The sequence below is a fragment of the Thermobia domestica genome, chromosome 16 (genome assembly GCF_964235325.1).
Source record: "Thermobia domestica chromosome 16, izTheDome1.hap1.1, whole genome shotgun sequence".
NCBI classification, from domain to species: domain Eukaryota; kingdom Metazoa; phylum Arthropoda; class Insecta; order Zygentoma; family Lepismatidae; genus Thermobia; species Thermobia domestica.
In genome coordinates, this window is record NC_137469.1 from 93014906 (window position 1) to 93037059 (window position 22154).

Below are 22154 nucleotides of genomic sequence, written 5' to 3' on the forward strand. Positions count from 1 at the left end.
TGATTTAAATCAACGATTTTTATTAAAAAAATCAAGTGATTTAAATCTTGATTAAAATCGTGATTTCAATCAGACTGATTTAAATCAATCCACCCTGACAAATATTATCCACGAATAAAACACAATAGAGTACATGTATTTGTATCTATCATAACACGAAGAAGGAATTATATGTTTACTAAAAGTAAAATTAGCAGGGTTCACATTGAAATTTTGGTATTGATTTCCTTGACTTTCCATAGCTAAGTAAGCAAATTTTCCCTGACCCGCGACCCCGAGAACAATATCACTTATGGTTAGGTTTCGGCGGAAAAAAAAAAAAAAAAAATTAATCGGCGTCCAACGCTCTCTCTCTTTTCTTCTTAATTCAGTATAAGCTTATTTTCTTATTGTAAACACTTACTATGAGTCAAACAATGTTATACACCAAAACACTAGTGTGAAACAATTAAACTGTAGGTCCATGTCTCATACAGCCTCGTTGCTGAAAGGGATGCTAAACTCAAATAAAACAATACACAGTATCTTTAATGTTTCAGCATTCCGAATACACACAAACAAGTACACATATTAAAATTTGGCCTACACAAAAATGTACTTTTTTTTTTCTTTTGCAGCATTTGAATTTTTAAAGTAATTTCTTTTTCTTTCAAAGCTTCAAGTTTTAACATCTTTCAGCGTTCTTCAAGCTTCCTTATTTTTAAAGATATTTTTTTTTTTTTTTAAATCTGTTTTGATTCTTTGAGTAGTTCCTAACACTTTCTGTGCGCAGAAAAAAACAACTGAGTCTTTTATTTAATACAGATTTTCCTGACTTCCTTCATATTTTGAAGCATTTCCGTGACTTAACTCTGCATAAGTACATGTGCATACATTTGAAAACTTATCTAGTCCTGAAGTATGTATGAGAAAAGTTTTTCGTCATACTGAAAGTAACCGTCTTGCAATGTGAAGGAGCATATAGAGGAGGTTATACACGAATGTCAATGGTGGTGAAAGAGGACAGGGGGAGAATAAGGCAGTCACTAACTGATGAATGTCTAAGAAGAAAGTACAACTGGTACCGCTATTATAGGTGCGTAAGTAGGTTACGATTTGGAGTATGTGTGCAAGGTCTTTTTCGTTGTTCATCTTTTATTATATGTTCTAAACTAGTGATGTCCAACTGGCGGCTCGCGAACAGAAATAAAAACATATGATTCGTATTCCTCTTTTCTAACTCTATGCGTAACAGAAGGAAGAATATAGTTAGCTATCATAATATACACACCTGAACTGATTCTTGACTTTTACTATGAAAATTTAAACTGTAGGTCACTAAACCCAGTCTCAAAGAATCAAAAAAGTTTTATGAAAAATGCACTTTCATAGTTATTTTTAAATGTTTATAGCTCAGAGTCTAATTCGCCTAGACACATCATACAAAAGCAGGATACATAAAATAGAACAAAGATTAACACTATATAAATTGACATCGTTGTATGTTAGTTTTATTTATCTGTTTACTTTTAATCTGCTTGGCTCCCAAGTATGGTTCTTCTTTTGTCCTAACTCGCGATGGATTATTACCTTTGATTTCCAATGAAGGAACAAAATGTTAAGAGTTCACTAAACTTCGTACCAAACTGGGGAGCTACTTGAATTCAGAAGTAATGAACTAAGGTCTGAAATAATACGATGAAGGATGACGCGAGACCGCGTATCACCCAGATGAACGTGTGCTAACTTAATTATTTTTAGCAGCCGTTAGTGAGCTGCAGCGAAAGAAGTTTATTTTCATATATAAAATTCTAAACAGATTTAAAACAATGGAACAAATATCGACTACAATAGTACTTAACATATAAAGTATTTCATAAAACGTGGAAGGTTTCTTCTGGTCATTTTTTCCTCAGGGTTCTCTTTACCTTCGTTTGTTACAAATTATCTTAACATTAACTTTCCTCTTTGTATATTAGTATATTTGTAACTACTAATATTACTAGTATCTAAAGTCAAGCATACTAAATTCACAAGAGCTAAAACGTGACTATATGCTTAGCGTACGTATCTTTGGTACGGAAGACCAATGTTCGCTACCCAGCAGAAGCTCAAGTGTTTCAGATTAGCTGTAGATTCACGTCTTATATATAGCCTCGGTGCTAAAAAGGACGCTAAACTCCAATTCATCCAAACAAAATAAATTTACAAAATAACTGTTGGGTGTTATGAATGAATGTTCACCTTAGCAACTTTCTCTAAAACAGCGTTTTCGAAAGTGGGTGTTCCGCGGACCACTCTGAGTTTCGGTAAGATTTCCTACGAATTCCGTGAACTCTATATATAATTTAAAGTCTCCTCGACATATGTTCTATTAACCCAAATTACTACAATTAAAGTTATGACTGAAGCAATCTATAACTTCTTATGACAGAAAATAATATTTCAAGAGACTACTTACTTAGTTCTTTAAATTATTATTATGAATAAGCTAACAATAGTTCGATACAAACGTAGTTAGAATTCGAGAGTTTGATGTAAACTATGACATTTTCAATTAAATAAAAAGAGTCATTTTTCTACACTAACTATTTCCAAGGATTTTTATTTTCATTTTACATTAAAATAACCGAGATTAAAAAACTCAGAATCGCATGCGTAAATGCACGTGTATGGCATTCGATTAAAACAAAATTATTATTTCATAATAAAAAATGCTCAGTCTGGTTCACGATTAATAAACTGAATAAACTGCATTCACAATTAATTTTCAAGTGTAAACACTACGGGCCTTATGCAGAGTCGTTCTGACGCGTGATTAGTACCATACTAAAGAGTTCGACTAAAACATGTTTCCTGCAGTAGTCAGGCCTTTACTACAGCGCTAATCATACATCAAAACGACTCTGCATAAGGCCCTGCATATTTTAGAGTAATAATTTGAATTTATGTAAATAAATCTGTAGTTTAAAAACTACAGTAAGTATTCTTATCTGAATACTAACCTTATGAAAATTTACATGACATGCAAACAGTAATTTAAAATTACGTTTATAAAAAAGTTTCTTTTTAATACTGTAAATTATTTTTAAAACTATACGTGTTTATTATTATACTATTAAACACGCGTGCAAAATGATATTACATTCAAACTTTGTACACTCAAGAAAATTTCCATAAGCAACAAACTTCTGTTGCATAGAAACATGCATATTTCACGCATAGGAACATGCACTGTATTCACTCATAAACTCTTTCAAACTATCAGCTGACTAGGTCTTTTAAACTAATACAATTAACTCTTAGATTTTATTTCTTTATTTTCTAAGGAACATTTCTCCACGCAATGGGGAGAAAATACGTATCGGAATTTTGTAGAGACACTAAAGCTTAGAAAAGTTCGAATTCCATTAAATAACATTCTTGTCATTTTTATCCAATTTTTTTCTTGAAAAAAAATTGTCGTTAGTTTAATTAATTATTTCACACATATTTTACTAATCCTAATAAACGATAACCGTCTGAGTTTGTATGTCACGCTAATCCTAATAATAAATTATCGCGTTAACAGATGTCACTATCTGCACTATTGAGCGTTTTATTGTGCAAGTAATTTGCCGATTTAAAACTATTGGTTCTTTTACATTAAACGTATCAACATGAGTTAATACAAACTGGGTGTAATTTTTTCTGACTCTGACAGTGAGTACCCAGACTATTCCTTTTTGTAATGGAATACTGTTCAACTTATATACGGTTCAAAACTTTTGGGCGTATAGGTCGGAAGATTTTTATACATAAAGTACCAGAAAAATTTCCTTTTCGTCCACTTCCATTTTTCTCTACTACAATTGTTATAACAATGAAAATTATTTTGTAAATAGCTCCCTATAGAAAGTAACAGTTGACGCGAGTAAAATTACATGAAAGAACATAACGTATTTTTTCCTCGGAATGGGTTATTTTCAGTGTTCTCTGTAATGTTCTCGCTACAATTGTCCAAAGACATGAATCATACCTCATTGTATTCAAGAAAGCTCCCACCATACAACCTAACTTAACCTGTTTTGCCCAATCTATCCATCCTAAGACATTGACAAATTATTTGAATGCTTGTTTTGTCACAAATGAAATCCGGTACCGTTCATGACTTTCGGACAATTGCAACCAGCATAGAAGAAATATATATATATATATATAATCACTAATACAAAGAAGAGGGCTAATTGGAGTTTATTTTCTCTTATTAGCACGGTATGGTGCTGATTGCCATGGTGCTTTGATCATAAATAGATCAGATCTCGTTGTCGTGCTGGTTGCCACAAATCTACACCAAAAATGGGAAAAGGTACTTGTTCACATGATATGTGCGAAATAGAATTACAGCATTTGAATAAAGAGAAAACACCACTGCAGCACCAATTCATACATTGCAAGAAGGAACCAGTGACTGGATCTTGTTACTATTATACAATTCCACTGTATAGTCTTTTTAAGAATACTTAAACAACGTTTCTTGGCGTCAAGCAAAACAATTCAATCCAGAGAATTTTCTTCGCTTTAAAGACAGCACTTCGTTTGCATTGTAATATGATAAATTGGAACAGGACAAAAAGATTCTGTGTTTTGGATATGATGGTCTAAGGCCAGCGTTGAAGGGTAGCCAGAAATGTTCCTTGATGGAACGTTCAAGAGTTGCTCGAAACAACTTGCGCAGCTGTACACATTTCATGCAGACATCGAGTTCACATGAGAGAACTTCAATCCTACCAATTATGTGCGCATTGCTTCCTGACAAAACGGAAAGTACATATAGAGACTTGTTTAAGTTTATGGAAACTTGGCCTGGACATCACAATCCAAATGTGCTGAAAGTGGGCTTTGAATATGCAGTTCTGAAGAATTAAATAATATATTTCTTAATTCTGAAGTATCTGGTTATAACTTTCATTTCAACCAAAGTATTTAGTGGTCGCCTTCACATCCGTATGTGTGCATCACTAGCACTTATACCCATTGAATAGGTTATGATGATGGGTTGTTGCTTAGTATAGAGCAGTACCCAACTGAAGAAAAAGTTGAATCCTTCAGTACCTATTTCACTCAAGAATAACTCGAGAACCAGAACATTTCAGTCAAAATTTGGAACTGCAGCGGGCAGAGGTATCGCACTAACAATGGTATAAAAGGGTTGGCATCACCGTATATTCCACTTACCACCCATAAAACTCTAAGCCACGTTCCATGCTGTGATCATTAATGATTGACTAAGCTGAAATTGGTGTACAATTAGTTAGAAAAAATACATTTTATAAAATTTCCCTGATTTGTACCATTTTCCCTGACTTTCCTGACCAGTAGGAACCCTATATTAGAGGCTTAATTTAGTTATTTTTACTGTCCTTCTATACTGGACGAAACGTACTTTGCGCTAAAGCTACTGACAAGGATCCTATCTGAGCCGCCTGAAAGTATGGATTAAAAATGGTGTGGAATAAGATTCATCAAAACAAAACTATCATATCTTATATAAGTAATGACCTTTAGATTCGTGGCAATCAGCACGCCAGTGAGGTCAGATCTTTTTGTGATAGTAAGAACGTGGTAATCAGCACCATTTCGTCAGCACAAAGGCTATGAGACTTGCTTTTCAAAATGAGATCCAAACCACCATTAAGGTTTGTTTCCGAGGCAAGTGTCCCCAGCGGGAATTGCAAGAGATTCAAAATATGAAACAAAAAAATACTCCTTTTTGGGGGGCATTTTTCTGCATAAAAGTTGAGCATTAAGTTATTAAGGAATTTGGGAGTGAAGGCATGTCACTTCCAGTCTTCCACAGTAACTCATCAACGGAAATATAATTCTACCTATATGCAGAGGCAGTTCGTTTCTCTAACACGTGTTCAGTTTCCTAGTACGCAAATTTTGCGTTGTGCTGGCGCAAACTCATATGAAATGGGTCACCTGATGTTTTTGTGTTTTGGTATACAGGCATCGCTGCTATGTTTCATTGGTTGGTTATATATTTTAAATGGTAGGAAATTTTACATCTAATTGGAAAATTGCACGGCTTCGGTTGGGAAATTTGCTGTTACGAAAACAACATGTTCCGGTCAAGAGGATATTTGGGGGCCCCACAAGCGAACGTATTTTTCAATACGATAGTAAAACAGCAAACACGATATTACACACATATACACAGAAATACTTTCCTCCAAAGTAAGCTTAAACAATGGAATAACGTAAGATAGAAAGGCTATATTTAAATACTACAGCATTTCACAATTTACGGTAATTTTATAGAGCTTTCCAAAGTACACTATCATATCAATCGTCTTTTTAATATTAGTCAAAATGAAAAAGGTATCAGTCACAAAAATGTTTAAGAGAAAACAAAAAATATAAGAAATGATGTTATTCATAGTATACCATAATTATACACATGTTATTTACAGAAAAGAACACCATGATTAAGAAATAAAAAAGGGATGTTGTATAACTACTGAAACAATTTTAAAATAAACTTATTGAAATGGATTCAATATCATAAAATACAACAAAAATTTAATGTTGTTTCAAAAAAAGCTTTTTCTCCTAGCATTAGCATCAACAAAATCTGAAACAATTTTGTCTATGTTTAGTCTTGAAGTTTGTTTTTGTTGCACGTTTAACGTACCAACATTTGTTAACCTTTGTTTTAAGGTACTACTTCTCAAGTAGTTCTCTATGAGTTTTAATTTTGAGAACGAGAGTTCAGCAGAAGCCACAGTTACTGGTATTGTCAGAAAAATTACACATGCAGTAAGCACATCAGGAAAGTACGTAGAATATCCATTTTCCACCAAGAATAAAGCTATTCTCCGAATTGTTCGAAGGTTACCTATTTCAGCAATTTTATAATCTATGAATACCAGTATTTGCCGTGGAAAATCTGAGCTTACATCACTACTGTACTTTGTATCAAAGGCATATCCAGATTTCTGAATCAGATGCAGACAACAATGTTGCTGGAGTGAGAAAAGAAAAGCTATTGAGCACTTCAGTCATCTCGTGGAAACGGGTGCTAAGTTGTGACACAATACAATCCACAATAGGATAAAATATAATGACACGAATAGTATCTTCCGATACGTCTACTCTACTATCCGTAGCCAGTTCATCAAAATATTTCTTTGCAAACCTTTTGCATTTCTCTTGAAATGTTTCTGAAATATTCAATTTCAAGCAGAGGTTTTTCTGTGGATTTCACGAGCTCGTCATACTTTCCCCGAAGATCTTTCATTTGCTGAAGTGATTCCTTCAGATTTTTCTCTGCTAATTGCAGATCAATATCAGAAGCCTGCAAACTTTTGGAAGTTACATACATAGACATTAGGATATTTTCCCAAATGACTAGGATCAACACAAATTCAAATGTCTATCTTCTTTAATGCCTCAGCTATTCTCAACTCATCTGGTTTCTTACTTGTCAGACAAATCACAGCAAGGAACTTTTGAACATCAGCAATTCTCTCTTTCATGCTGCAAACAGCAGTATGTTTTGTTTCCCGCCTAGTTATACACTTTTTTTTTTTAGTTTCCTTCTTTAATTTTGAAGCCATTTCATCACCAAGAATTAAATGTGACCATCTAGGAGCATTAGAACTAAAAAGAAAGAAAAAAAGAAAAATACCTTCAGGAACATAAAAAAAAAAAAAAAAAAAGCTGGAAACGTATGTGGAGACTTTTGCAGCATCGGCAATAACAAGATTCAGATTATGCACACAGCAATGAACGTACGGAGCGTTTGAAGTAGTATTAGTAATTCTTGCTTTAAACCACTATAAACCCCGCTCATCTGATGTTTCATCATATCCCTGCCCTCTGCATCGTTGTATGCCGATTTGGTTGCTGAGTAAGATGTTTACAGTTCACGATACCATGCTTATCTAATGCATAAAATCGTACGAAACTTTAATTTCTAATGTTACTTCTTCATGGTTCACAACAACGTAGCGAAGAATGACACTAACCTGATCAGTTTCTGTTATGTCTAATGTTATATCCACGATTATTGAAAAAAAAAATCTTCAAAAATATCTTCATGATTACTTCTTCCACGTAAGAAATAAATAACAGAACGTAAGTATTCAGTACCGAGTAATAAATGGGTTTAGCGGGGCCCCCTGGGTTTGGGAACTTCAAGAACGAAAAAAGAAAAAAATGTTACGATAGTTACTACTAATCTAGAATTTCACCACAATGATTATTTCTCATACAGGGAGTCCATAAAGTCCTGCAGGAAAGTAACTATCTATTATCTACTATAACTTGGAAACTACGTAATGTATTAACATATACTTTTTGGTGTACTTACAGAAAGGTTCAAAGTTTTGTTTCAGCTAGTTAAGGTTCATCACCAAACCTCCAATTGTGCACCATTCACGTTCAAACACTCTTGCAGTCTTTACAGGAAACCAAGAATTGCGTGTTGGAGGTTCTCGTCTGGAATGTTCAAAATCACGTAAGTTATTTTGTTCTTGAGATCGTGCAGATTAGCTGGCTTCTGCGAATACACCTTGGTCTTCACGTGTTCCCACAGCCAGTAATCACGAGGAGACAAATCTGGTGATTTTGCAGGCCAAGGTGTGGGTCCTCTCCGGCCAATCCATCTCTCCTTAAATTCTTTGTTAAGAAACTGTCGAACTTGAAGGGCATAGTGCGGCGGTGCCCCATCCTGTTGCATGTGGACCTCATTAAGGATGCCTAACCTAGTAAGTTCTGGCAAAAGGAATGTCTGTAGCATGTTCAGATAATTGTTACCATTTACCGTCTCTTCCTCGAAGAAAAAAGGGCCGATAATGTGGTCCATTGAAACAGCACACCACACATTGACTTTGGGACTACCCCGCTTGTGCTCCTCGAATTCACGTGGATTTTCCACCCCCCAAATTCGGCAGTTGTGCCTGTTCACTTTTCCCGACACATGAAATGTGGCTTCATCTGAAAACAGAAATCGAGACAAACGGTCGCCATCTTCTTGTAAGCAGGTAAGCATTGACCCACAGAATTCCATTCTCATGTCACAGTCTTCCTCTATCAGCTCGTGCACAAATTTTAACTTATAGGGCCGGACTTTCAAATTCTTGCGTACGATCTTGTGTAACGTTGACTTCGGTATTCCCAGTTCCAATGACCTACGTTTAAGCGACTTCATTGGACTCCTGGCTGCGCTGTCCTGCAACGTGTGAATCACATCGTCACTCGTTCCTGGACTTCCATTGCGTGGTAAATGTGACACACTTCCCGTTTCTTTGAACTTCTCGTACCACCTCTTGATACTTGTTTCTGCTGGAGGTGTTTTCCCATACGTTGTTTGGAACTTTCTCCGCACTGAAACGCAAGATTTTAATTCCGCAAACCACAAAACACACTGTGCCTTTTCTTTAATAGACGCCATCTTGTCACGTGATTACCAGCGCAAACGTCATCGAGCATTGTTACCAGAACAAAACTTTAAACTTTCCTTCTTCCAACCCCAAAAATTTATACACTTAAACGTAACGGTTTCCAAGTTATAGAGTTTTAACTTCCTGCAGGACTTTATCGACTCCCTGTACATATGGGGGCTGCCCTCCAAAAAATGTTACTAAAATTGCTGGCAATTGTAACATTGACAATGATTTTTTTCCCCCCATACATAAGAAGTGAATAACAATATAAGTATTCAGTACAGAGTAGTAATTGGGTTCAGCGAGGCCTCTAGGCTCGGGGGCCCCAAAAACAGAAAAAAAATATTATTAAAATTACTGGCAATTTTAAAATTGACAGTGATTTTCCCTTGTACATAAGAAATTAATAATAAAATCAGTAGCCTACTGAGTAACTAAGGGATTTGACGAGGATCCCCTAAGCTTGGGGACCCAGTGCGCTGCACCGCTCATTGTTACGGCACTGTCCAGTTCCCTCATATTGTTAAACAGTGATCTTTTCGTCCTCAAGATCTGGGTATATTTGTTTTAGTTCCTGCAATATAATAGGGTTTCATGCAGCGATGCCGAACTCTTAATAAATTTAGGGGGCCTTTTCAGATATGTGGGTTTCGTTGTTAGATATCCAAAAGAAGATAACCAAATCTTGGGGGAACCAAACTTTGATAGGCACGGGTCCCCTGGGCCTCCCCAGAATGAACTCCCATGCCTTCATGCCAACTTTTTTTTCTTGTACATCAATTTGAGATACTCATTTAATAATAATAATAATAATAATAATAATAATAATAATAATAATAATAATAATAATAATAATAATAATAATAATAATATGTAATTACATAATAAAATAATTATACAGTAGTAATATTAATACTAAGTCAACTTATTATATTAATTACAGAACCATTAAAAATTAAATAATTTGAATGTCATCGCTGCACAAAATAACTGCATATTACAGTTGGTGGTGACAATGTACATGTAACAAAACGACACCTGTGAATCAATTGAAAGCTCTATTGTTATTAGACGCCCAAACTTTTTTTTTTTCAATCGATTCAGCTTTCCAATAGTACGTTTTCTCTCTTCCCTTAACCATCTATTCATACTGGTCTAAATCAACGATTTCCGGTTAGCGAGTAATGGCTTTCTGATATGGAAAGTAATCTGGCCAAAATTACACCAAGAAAGTAATCATCCAATTAGGATTCCCAAGGCACATAAAGATGATACTCGGATGTTAATATTACGATGACTTTGGAGTGGGAGATTATGTGGTTCAGATACTATGTTAAGCTGTAGGCCCATGTCTTAATGAAAATGGATATTAAATTAAAAAAAAAAAAAAAAACTAAGGAACACTTCTAAATTTGTGCAACTGGAAATTTAAAAAATTTATTTTAGTTACGGGTTATCAAAATCCAACATACTAAATAAATGCTTGTTATTAAAAAAAAGAAAAAAAGAAAAAAAAGAAAAAAAAGTGGTTTCTCATCAAATGGAAAGAAAAACACACACAAAACGTATGTAATTTGGTAAAAATGCGTGAAAATCTTTTATTAAAGACTAAAAACATACAGTGTTAAGAAACACACAGATAAAAAATACTCAGAAATACTATCATTACAAGACAATCAATGGAATATCAAACTTTTCAAGAAAATATCTTTTTCTTTATATATAAACACAGTTCAAGGTCAAGCTTCCAAGGTTCAAGTCTTACCCTTTCAAAATTTCGGCCACTTTCGAAGAAAGGCATAACTACATATAGGCAAGATAAGTCATTAAGTCAATTAATGGATAGAAACTTTAATTTTGTCATTGCAGAAAACTTACCTAGCGATAAAAAAGAAAGAAAAAAGCATAATATGGATTATTGAAAAACAAGTCTTCAAAATATTAGAGGTTACAAAAACCCAGTTTGTGTTTTCGATACACTTTTCATCTGAATTAGGTTATTCAGTAGAAATATTTAAAGGTAATCAATAATATTTTACTTTGCACAGTCACGTTCAAGGTAGATTATTATTTTTCTACCTTCTAAAAGTTTTGTATCCTCACTTGTACTAAAAAGAGCAAGGCTTAAAATGGTGTAACAAACATCATCACCAAAATATAAGCAAAGAATACAGAACTTTTGAACAAGGCGCACAGGATTTAAAAAAAAAAGTTACACATTTAAATTAGCATCGTACAAACTTTAAATCTGAACTAAGTGGAGACTTTTTAAAATGTGACAATAAGTGTAGTCCGAACCAGAAATAGACAACTTGAAGACAATACATGTTTATCCTTCGTCCTTTAGAAGCACGTTGGGCTATTTATGTTTCTATGCCACATATGTCTCGAAAGGCTTAAATATAACATATGAGGTTGAGGAACATGAAGTGAGTTGAAGCACGGTTGAGAAATAATCAAGTATCACCATTTATAATGATGTCTGAGACAATGAAATACACGGATTGATGGATTGCGATTTAATGGGGACGTCAGCAACAGGGCTGTTTGTCCCCGCCAAGATATGGTCAATGGCCGACATATGCTGTACATTAAAAATTCAAAATAAAACTTTTCTTTAGAAAAGTGTAGTTCAAATATAAATTCGAAAAATAATTGACTGAAACACAAACAAAACTATAAAATTTAAAACAGAGATACTAAAAAAGCTAAATGAATAAATAACTAAGCATAAAACATACAAAAATAACTACAAAAAAGGAACAATAAAAGTAATACATGGCACGAAAAGATCTAAAAACATAAACCTCAGAGGACAAACGAAATGAAATGAAATCTAAGTTTTACGTCCCACGGTTATGTCGGCTAGGCAAAAGAAAACGGTGATGAGAACTCCGAGAAAACACAAGCATACAATGTTTGTCCACCACAAGGTTCACTTGGCACGAGATGGGATCGAACCAAGGACCCCACGCACAAGAGGTGAACGCTCTACCATTGATCCACGGCGGCCCCACCTCAGAGGACGTTTAACTATTCCAATCTCATTAATGAAAGTGGGAATACGGTCAATAAGTCCGCATTATTTTGAAATGAAATTTTTGAATTTTACGTCCCACGATTATGCCGGCGAGGCTAAAGGAGACGGTGATGATGATAAATGAATGAAATGGTGGAATGAAGAAAGTGGGAGGAAACGGGAGAACCTCGAGGAAACCCACGCACACGGTGTTTGTCCGCCACAAAGTTCACTTGGTGGAGCAGAGTTTGAACCTAGAACCCCATGCTCTACCACTGAGCCACCGCAGCCCCTACCGCATTATTTTCTAAAATCTAACATTTTTTGCAGTTCTAAACATTCTCTGAGGTCTGACTATTCTGGACATTCTACAATATGCTGAACACTCAATCAGAGGATACAGTATTCACAATACGGACAATTAGCGCCATGCAGTAAATACATAGGATTGTGTGAGACGAGTGTCCGATAAGCAACCGAGTTAGGATTACTTCATCTTTGCGCTTAGTAGGTGACGAGTTTGTTAATTGCCCAAAATAAGTGTCACTGAGATAAACTTATTTTCGTTCACTTCGTACCAATTGGCTTGCCAATGACAGCACAGCAGCCGAAGGAAATAACTATTGTGATGAAAACACGAGACAGAGTGCTTCAGTGCAACCTCTACACCTCTTGGGTGCTGTGTTAGCACACTCATTTCCCCGAATGCCGATATGTCCCGGGACCCGGCAGTCAATGAAAACAAGCCCTGTTGCTATAGCTTAGGGCATCTCACCAGAGAAAATATCTAGAATTTCAAAGCTACACAACACTGCATTAATATCTATTTATATTGTTTTATTTCAAATAAATAAATTATCTTTAACTACTATTTTCTGCATTTGGCTATTCGACCTGTTATACTATTTACTATTCGACCTGTTAGAGAAAATAGGTATGAGGTAAAAGCGTGTATTGGTATACAAGCTTTTCCCGCATATCTATTCCGTCTATCAATCCAAAACTTGGTACACACATTACTTATCAGCTATAGTATTTTTTAGATATATTTGGATTGTGTACTTTTACCCAGGGCCACTCCAGAGGGGTCCAAAGTTGATGGGAGAGATTTTTGGAGGGAATTTTCCTGACATTCTCCCAATTTTCCCTGTTCAAGTACGTTATGAGCCCCAATACATAGTACCTCTGGAAAGCTTGTTTCATGTTGAAGAGAATGAACTATAAACCATGACTTCCCAATGAACAGTGTTGATGCAATAGCTATTTCACTGCAAGTCTACGATTTTCTTTATACTAACAGAGTTAATGGGCCTCAGGAACTTACTCCGTTGTCCATGGCACCTGATTTTTTGTGCATGAACATATCTTTGTTATAATTATCGAATGGACTAGGTCTGATTCAGATGTCCGGATGACAGGTTCATGTCCGTTCCTTATCAGTATATCATATAGTCTTCCCCAAACGCCTATCGAGACGTCCTTATGATGTGTAAAGTTTATTTATTGAAGTGTACAATTTGTTTATTAAGTTTAGTGCTCTTTTCCGCATCGAAACTGTTACAGACGTGGAATCGGAACTACCATAATGTGTTTAAATTTTCAAATTCTCCCACAGGGAAACGAATCCGGACCACTGTAAAATTTCTAATATCACTGTTTTCCCTTTTTCGAACGTGCTTCCTTAATGAGTTGAAATCCCACCTATTTCGGGTATGTGTTTATCTATCTTCTTAATACTTAATTATGTAATGGTAATCTAACAAATGAAGATGTTTTCAAAAGAGTACGAGAGAAGAGGACGCTCTTACCCAGCATATTTCGTAGGAAGGCCAACTGGATTAGACATGCCTTGCGAAGAAATTGCGTTCTACATACCGTCATACTAGGAAAAAGAACACAACTTATCGATGATTTGAAAAATAGAAGATACAGAAGGTTGATCCGTCTATATGTGCCCAATTTTAAACCTTCACCCATGCTCACATAATCGACCGATTCGAATGATTCAAACAGCAAGAGGAGGCCAAAGACCTCTAGCATCGTGCCAAATTGTTGTGTGTAAATGCTGTGTGCATCATGACTCGCAAGATGAATCGGTTTCGGGAACGCTACTTCGTAGTAGTTCCAAACCAAGTTTTCCGTGACACAGATTCAAAGACAGTTCAGGGAAAATGGATGTGCATTGATATCAACAACCATCAAGAATATAATTAATCAACATAAACACCAAGACGCTCCAGCACTTCGTTCACCCAGTAAGGAGAACAGAAAGCAACCATGTACTGCGGTGACTCCACCTGTAGCTCAGAAACTGCGCGGATAACTCTGTAAGAAAACCCTCCTACATAATGTATGATAGCAAGACGATTGCACGTGACACGGTCAACTATGAACCACAACTACGTGGCAAATTAAGGCTACGGATGATATTTAAAAGTCGTGGAAATGTCCTTAGTGCAGCCTATCGGAGGGAGAGAAAGACCTACAGCAGGCGCTTCTACGAACGCCATCTATTCGAGGAAAAGTGGAAGTTTGCTGCCACATTTGATGAGGCATAGATTTATCTGTCAGATTGTGGCAAAATTCAAGCCGTAGCGTACACCCTACGAGGCGCGAGATACTAGCATGAAGGCAACTTAACGATTCGGCAGGTACTTAAAAAATTCCAAAATCAATTCCGTATTTTATCAGCAACATGTCCTCACACTACTTTCGTACTTTCTTTTTTTGGATCTCATTTACTATCTCCCCCAAAGCTTTTGCAACACATAAGCCATGCATTTTGACATATAAAGTTTTTTCCACTATCCTCGTCTACGCGTATAACCAGCACCGCTGAAGCGCCCGCTCCCTTTAGGCGCACCCCTTCAACACCGCTTGCCCCCTGCTGCGCTCCTGCCCTGACTCTGTTAGCATTCGTGTTTCTTAGTGGCGGCTAATGTTTAGTATCTCCCCCTCCCAAATCACTTGATTGTGACTTTGATTCACTTGATAGTGATTACGGTTCGTTCTTTGTAACTGTAATATAGTCATTGATGATTTATTGTAGTATTGAATAACGTGTGTCATGTGATTGATTAACGCCCTTTAGTGTTTGAGTCATGAAGTCATTTGATGTGCATGCTTTTTTATTGTAGTTTAGGCATTGAAAATTGTCATGATATACTTGACCTCTTCTTTTGAGCGACGTAAAGTATGTTTGTGAATTTGCGTCTGTTACAAAGCGAGGTGTTAAGTGATTTAGAGACAGCTTTGAGGTGGTGTCAGCATCGTGTACTTTTACCCACTTTAAAATTGTGCTTTAAATGTCCTATGAACATGAATTTTAGAGATGCAAGGGCTCGGAAAAAAAAAACGGCTTTTTTGGAGAAAAAAACTCGGTTTTTCTGCTTCGCTTTTTTGCTTGGGAAATTTTGGGCTTTTTTCAAAATTTTGCTTTAAATTGATAAAGCACTCTTTGTTTCGCTTCTCTACAACACAAGAACTCATTTGATTAGTGGTTGATGTAGATAATAATATAGAACCTCTAAAATAAACCATGAATTTCGAAAAGTTTTTTTTTTAATTCTTAACATATTTACATTATGAATTCCAAAGGATTAACCAATATATATATATAATAATGTTTTAACTTCTTATACACAAAAATAAGCACTTTAAAAAAAAAGATACAGAAATAACTAGCAAAATGGTATGTAGTATTTTTACTTCAAACTATCACACACCCTCTTTTTGAAACAAAAAAATAAAACATGAGAGAAATACATTTATATGATAATCTTAAAAGCTGCACATCAAGAGCTTGGATTCGGGTGGTTCTGTACATTCTTGAAATTGTTAAGTTTTAACTTTTATACACATTGTATGAATATTTCAAGCAAATTTTTCATTCATTGATCACATTCGTAATAATCTTACCACCTATCAGGTGCTTGGAATCTGCAAAATCGGTACAATTCCGAATTCTATAATGCACTGACTGTTTCTTAAGCTTGTTCAGAACCGGGAAAGTACCAAATTTTCTGTTAATGGATCATATGCGTAATAGACTGTTCATCTGATCGTGCGGTTTCCTAGACTTATAACCACCATCACGATTTACCCAGTCCTGAAGGTTTCTGAATTTTTAACGACAGGAATTCAAGATATCATTACGAAACTTTTTTTTTTAAAAAAAAAAAAAGAGAAAACCATGGAATACATTTAAGAAGAGTGGAAAAAATCAATCACTGTTAAAATTCACAAGAAAGGCGTCAAAACTGAATGTAATAATTATCGAGGCATTTCTCTTAACATTCTATTAACAAGATTGATTCCATACGCAGATAAAATTATTGGATATTATCAGTGTGGATTTAGGGAAAGCGGTCAACTATCGACCAGATATTTACTATTCGATAAATACTCGAAAAGAAATGGGAATCAGCTGCTTATTGGTTTCCCAGTACATCAGTTGTTTATTGGTTTTAAAAAGGCTTATGACTCGGATAGGAGGGAAACGTTGTACAACATTCTTAGAGAATTCGAATACCGAAAAAACTAGTTAGATTAATTAAAATGTGTTTAAATGAATTCCAAAGTAAGTCCGAGCAGAAAAAATCTTGTCCATGAGCTTCCACGTCGAGAATGGCCTGAAACAAGGAGATGCGTTATCGCTATTATTGTTCAGCTTTGTTCCGGAGTACGCTATAAGGAAAATTAAAGATAGCAACCAGGCCCTAGAGCTGAATTGTATTCACCAGGTTACGGCGTATGCTGATGATGTAAATTTAATAGGGGATGATAGGAGAACAATAGAAAGAAATGCAAAGTCATTAAACGCTTGCAGCGACATTGGTTTAGAAGTAAATGCAGAGAAAAATAAATACATGGAAGTTCACTAGGATCGTAATATGGCAAATTATGGATGCGTTAAAATATCAAATATTACTTTCGACAAAGTGGATACTTTCAAATATCTGGAACCAATATCACCAAACCAAAATCATATCTACAAAATTAAATGTCGACTGAAATCAAGAAATTCGTGTTATTATTCAGTTCAAAGTATTTTGTCGTCGCGAATTCTGTCGAGGAACTTAAAATATATAAAACGATAAACATGCCTGTTGTTCTTTATGGTTGCGAAACATGGTCGCTTGAGGGAAGAACGCAGACTGAAAATATTTGAAAATAAAATCCTGAGACGAATATTCGGACCCAAGAGGAAAGGGAATGAGAGAAACTTCATAATTTATAAGGTTTACCAAACATTGTTAGGGTCATCAAGTCTAGGAGGCTCAGGTGGGCAGTTCATGCAGCCAGAATGGAAGGAGGAAGGAACGCTTTCAAAGTTTTAGCTGGAAATCCAATTGGAAAACGTCCATTGGGAAGACTTAGGCGCAGATGAGAGGACAATATTAAAATGTATCTCACAGAAATAGGAATACAAAGTAAAAACTGGATCCATTTGGCTAAGGATTGAAGTCAGTGGAGAGCTTTTGTGAACGCGGTATTGAACCTTCGGATTCCATAGCCCATACAGACAGAGAATATATTTAAGTTAAGCACAACTGCACAACAACCAAGAGTGAGTGGTTAGCTTTTGCGCTTCCATCAGGAAGTCCGGGATTCAACCCCGCATTCGACTATTTTGACAAAAGTTTTTCTTAATTGTATCTGTGAATGTATAGATAATGCGTGTACTGAGAGTTCTGGCCGACTTTCTTTCTTATCGTTTTTAAATTGTTATTATTACTAATTACCAGCAGTGACGGATTTGCGAAGAGGGTTAGGGTGGGGATGTTTTACGGGTGAAGCTTGTACCCCGAAATTACAGAATTTCTAAAACAAACGAAGTATTTGGTCTGCCTTTACTCATAAACTTCAAGCTCTTCTCAAATAAAAATTAGGCATTTTTAGAAAAACTAAACATTAATAAGAAATTCCCCTCACAAAATACTTTTCTAAATCCGCCACTGATTATCAGTATAAAATAGTCTTCAAGGTTGTATCCGGAAGGTTATTGCTGAATATACAAACAAAACGAAATATTAGTTACGCTTGTACTCATAAACTCCCACATAAAAATTAGGAAATTTTAGAAAAACCAAACATTAAGCAGACAAATACCTCCCAAAATACTTTTCTGAATCCGCTACTGATTATTTGTATCAAATGGTATTCAAGTTTGTATCCAGAAGATTATTGCTAAATCACTGCACAGCTACAGTATAACAAGAATGTAGAAGTACACTTTGACAAATATACTGACAAATGTACGCTCTGATGGATATACTGAAGAATAAAAGTTTAACTTATGTGCTAGAAGCTAGAGTAGGCTTACTAATCTCTAGGAAATGAAACACGAATGACTAAAAAGAAATGATGTAGAAAAGAAAAAAATGTCGATAACTCAGAAGTTAAAATAAAGTTAAATATCTTCTACAATTGCCCTCAAATACTACGCACTTTATGTTTACTTTAATTCATAAAACATATGTTCCATCCATCATGATGGTGAATTCCAGAGCGAAATATAGCATTTAGGTCATGAAATCTTATTTAACTTTAGAGTACACTACAAGAAAGCTATTTAAATAGAAAATTCATGAAAATGAAACAAGCCAAAATTTCCAAAATTCTCGTTTTTCCCCAAAAAGTCGGCTTTTTATGTGCAAAAAACCATCGATTCAAAAAAGCCGGCTTTTTTGCATCTCTAATGAATTTAGAAATTTGTGAACGTGGTCATGGGTTTGGTAGGTTTCGATGCCGCAATTTGAAAGATCATGTTGATGGAAAGTCTGTTGAGGTTTCTTTGTCGAAGAATACTTGGTTCGAGAATTGTAGAATTGGAATTGATAAAGCCATTACCGTGATCCAGGTGTCTACTAAAAATCCAAAATTAGATTTCGTGAATTTCTCGTGATCCTTTCTTTACCAAACAATAAAATTTCGTAACATTCAAAAATTAATAACAGTACCTATATTCTTTAGCACATATCTATATACTGTATATTCAATATATTCACTATATATAGTTTGTTTTGTTCGGCAACTAACCAACAGCAATGACTGAAGCTGGTTTTCGTGAACATTTGACCGTTAATCATACTTACTATTTTGTTGATCCAGAAACTGGTGTACCATTAAGACTGAATATCAGTGGCGACTTTTGAGACGTTCTATTTCTTCTGGGAAGCATAAAGATTTTCTAACTGACCATATGTGAGAATTTTTTAGTTGAGATGATTTTGAGTTTAACGTCCCGTTCAGCAGGGAGGATATATGAGACGTGGACCTACTGATTAACGTGGAACCCAAACCACATGAGCTCCCGCCGCGAATCGAACCCGGGTCTCCTACGCCAAAGGCGCGTAGGCTAACTGCTTAGCCACGAGGGAGCTCCTGTGTGATTTTTTTGTGGCACCGTGGTGAAAAGAAGGGGTGTGGACGCATTTGATTAATTGGTTGAGGATATTAAGCATATTTATTCTGGTTGATTTTACATACTTTAAGTTCGTTTTGTTTTTCTGTGGTGGAGTTTTTGAGTATTTTTTAAAAATATTTATTTGTATTTTAGTAGCACATGTTTCGGGGGGGAGGGGTGAAAGTTTAAGTGATTGTAATTATATTACGTGCTTCTTCTGTGGTTTGGTTCGATGTGTTTTTCTGTCGTGGAATAATTTTTGTTTTGAAGTGAACTTTTTGGGGAGGGGGTACGGGAGTCCTCCCAAGATGCGATTTTCTTCCAGGGATTAGGTGGGTAAGTGTGGTGTGTTTTGCTGGAAATATGCCATATGTTTCGGGGTTTTCATTTGTTATCGAAACTGTTCACTTGGATTCGCAGTAATCGTTCAGAACGGGTCCGGTTCTGGAGCCGTCGATGCATTTGGGGGAAATATTAAATGCCACCCTTAGTGACCACCTAGCACAAGTTGGTTCGTGTTTTATGCACTATTTTTATGCCATACGACCACACTGTATTTCGAACAATGATTGCTACCTAGTGAATCATGGTCACAACTTAGTATTTTGGGAAGGAACTAAATAATACTCTTTTGAGCAGGCGTTGTACAGTTAACCAATGTTTTTTCAGTAATAGTATACATGAGAACCCCCTGTCTTCCGTGCGCGAGGATACTTCATATTATATATTTATACGTTACCAAATTAAATTACTGCGTTGTCTTCATTATATGTGCTTAACATTCTATTTTTACTTTCTAGAATAAATTTTGTTGATTTCGATTCAAAAAATGTTAAATATTTTTAAATTTATATTATGATGCAGACCAAAATCCTTGTTGCATATAATGTAATGCGCTATAGCATATAAAGTACAAGGGCAAATAGGTACGTTCTTTTTTATTTTCGTATCAGTGGATAAGTAAATGAAAGTGGGTTTGTTACCCCCTTTCTAAGTTCGTAGATACTCAATGAATAATCCCTAAAAGTATGAGCGTCCAGCTTCTTCTGGAACTCAGACGGTCTTACGTATACTATATCCGTTTTTTCTTTTCGATTTTCGTGTGGGTTCGGCGATATAGCAGTAATGAAAAAAAATTAACCATGTTTGTCACAAACTGTAATTGTTCTCATTTCATAGCGAGATCTTTCGGGTCCCCTACATTCATCTATTCGCATACGTTTGTGAACAGAATGCTTAGAGTAGAGTCAAATTCAAGAAAAATCAGAACTTCTAATTACGCTACTAAACTACTAATTGAGCGTGACAATACCCTACTAGACTTGCATGCAGAACTAATGAAACTTTTAATTTGTAATTTGAATTATCAAACTTTGGACTATACCTTCTCCAGGAATATAACCAATGCCGAATATCAACCTCATTTTTGATAAATCAACATATACAAACCTTCTTCTTCCTCTTTCTTATCTCGTTTGAAACCCATCATCTTGAACGACGGAAAATAACTTTATATCACTAAATGTCAATGTAAATTTCCTAACCGGGCTATCAATGCTTATATCATAAAATACACTCAATAACAGACGGCATCAAACCCGTACACGTCAACCGTCTTCTTCTTCTTCGGACTTCTTCCTCTTCTTCTTAGACAGCATAAAAAAGGTTCACATTCCGTCTTCGTTAACTTATGATGTCAAGAACGCAAAGCAAAAACTGGAACATGAAAACTGAAAAATGTAAAAAAGTGTTTATTTTGTGGTGCACTGACGCAACCCCGTACAGAATGAGAGCCTTGGTCAGTGGCGTAAATTCAACCTTATGCGCTCCCACACCCCTTAGTTGTGCGTCCTTACTCTTTAATGCATATTTCATAAGTATAAACAGTATGGGCCTTATGCAGAGTCGTTTGACGATTGATGAGTGCCATACTAAAGAGTTCGATTAACATATGTTTCCTGCAGTTGTCCTAGGAGTATGATGCTAATCATACGTCAAAACGATTCTGCATAAGGCGGTATGTATCTTAGTGGTGACGCAGTGAATTTTGTGGTCGACATGGAGGCGAATAAGGCGACAACTTCGTCAGGTAAATTTACTTTTGCTCTTTCATAGTTCCTTCAAATCAGTTGATTTCATATGCATATGTTGTCAGAAAACAATAGTTTAGGCATGTGTACTTCATATTTCAATTGCGTTTTTTATATCGGAGATATTGTTTTATTAATTAGGAGATAATGCATGCAGTACGTGAGGACTTCATGCACTTGTGTTGTATGAAGTACTGTATTGACTGCATTACCTTGGGTCTTCATGG

General features: G+C 35.6%; 1 protein-coding gene across 3 annotated transcripts in view; it reads right to left on the reverse strand.

Annotated features, from left to right (window-relative positions):
• Window positions 1-21471, reverse strand: part of gammaCOP (coat protein (coatomer) gamma) — an 81504-nt gene extending 60033 nt beyond the window's left edge. Inside the window, exon 1 of one of the 3 annotated variants that reach the window (XM_081742753.1) lies at window positions 21287-21471. In XM_081742753.1, coding sequence (XP_081598879.1) covers window positions 21287-21326 — 40 coding nt within the window. In that variant the 5' untranslated portion in view covers window positions 21327-21471. Of the gene's footprint in view, window positions 1-21221 lie in introns of all 3 variants that reach the window. The other 2 variants (XM_081742752.1, XM_081742754.1) reach the window with 2 other exon arrangements.
• Between the last annotated feature and the right edge of the window lie 683 nt (window positions 21472-22154).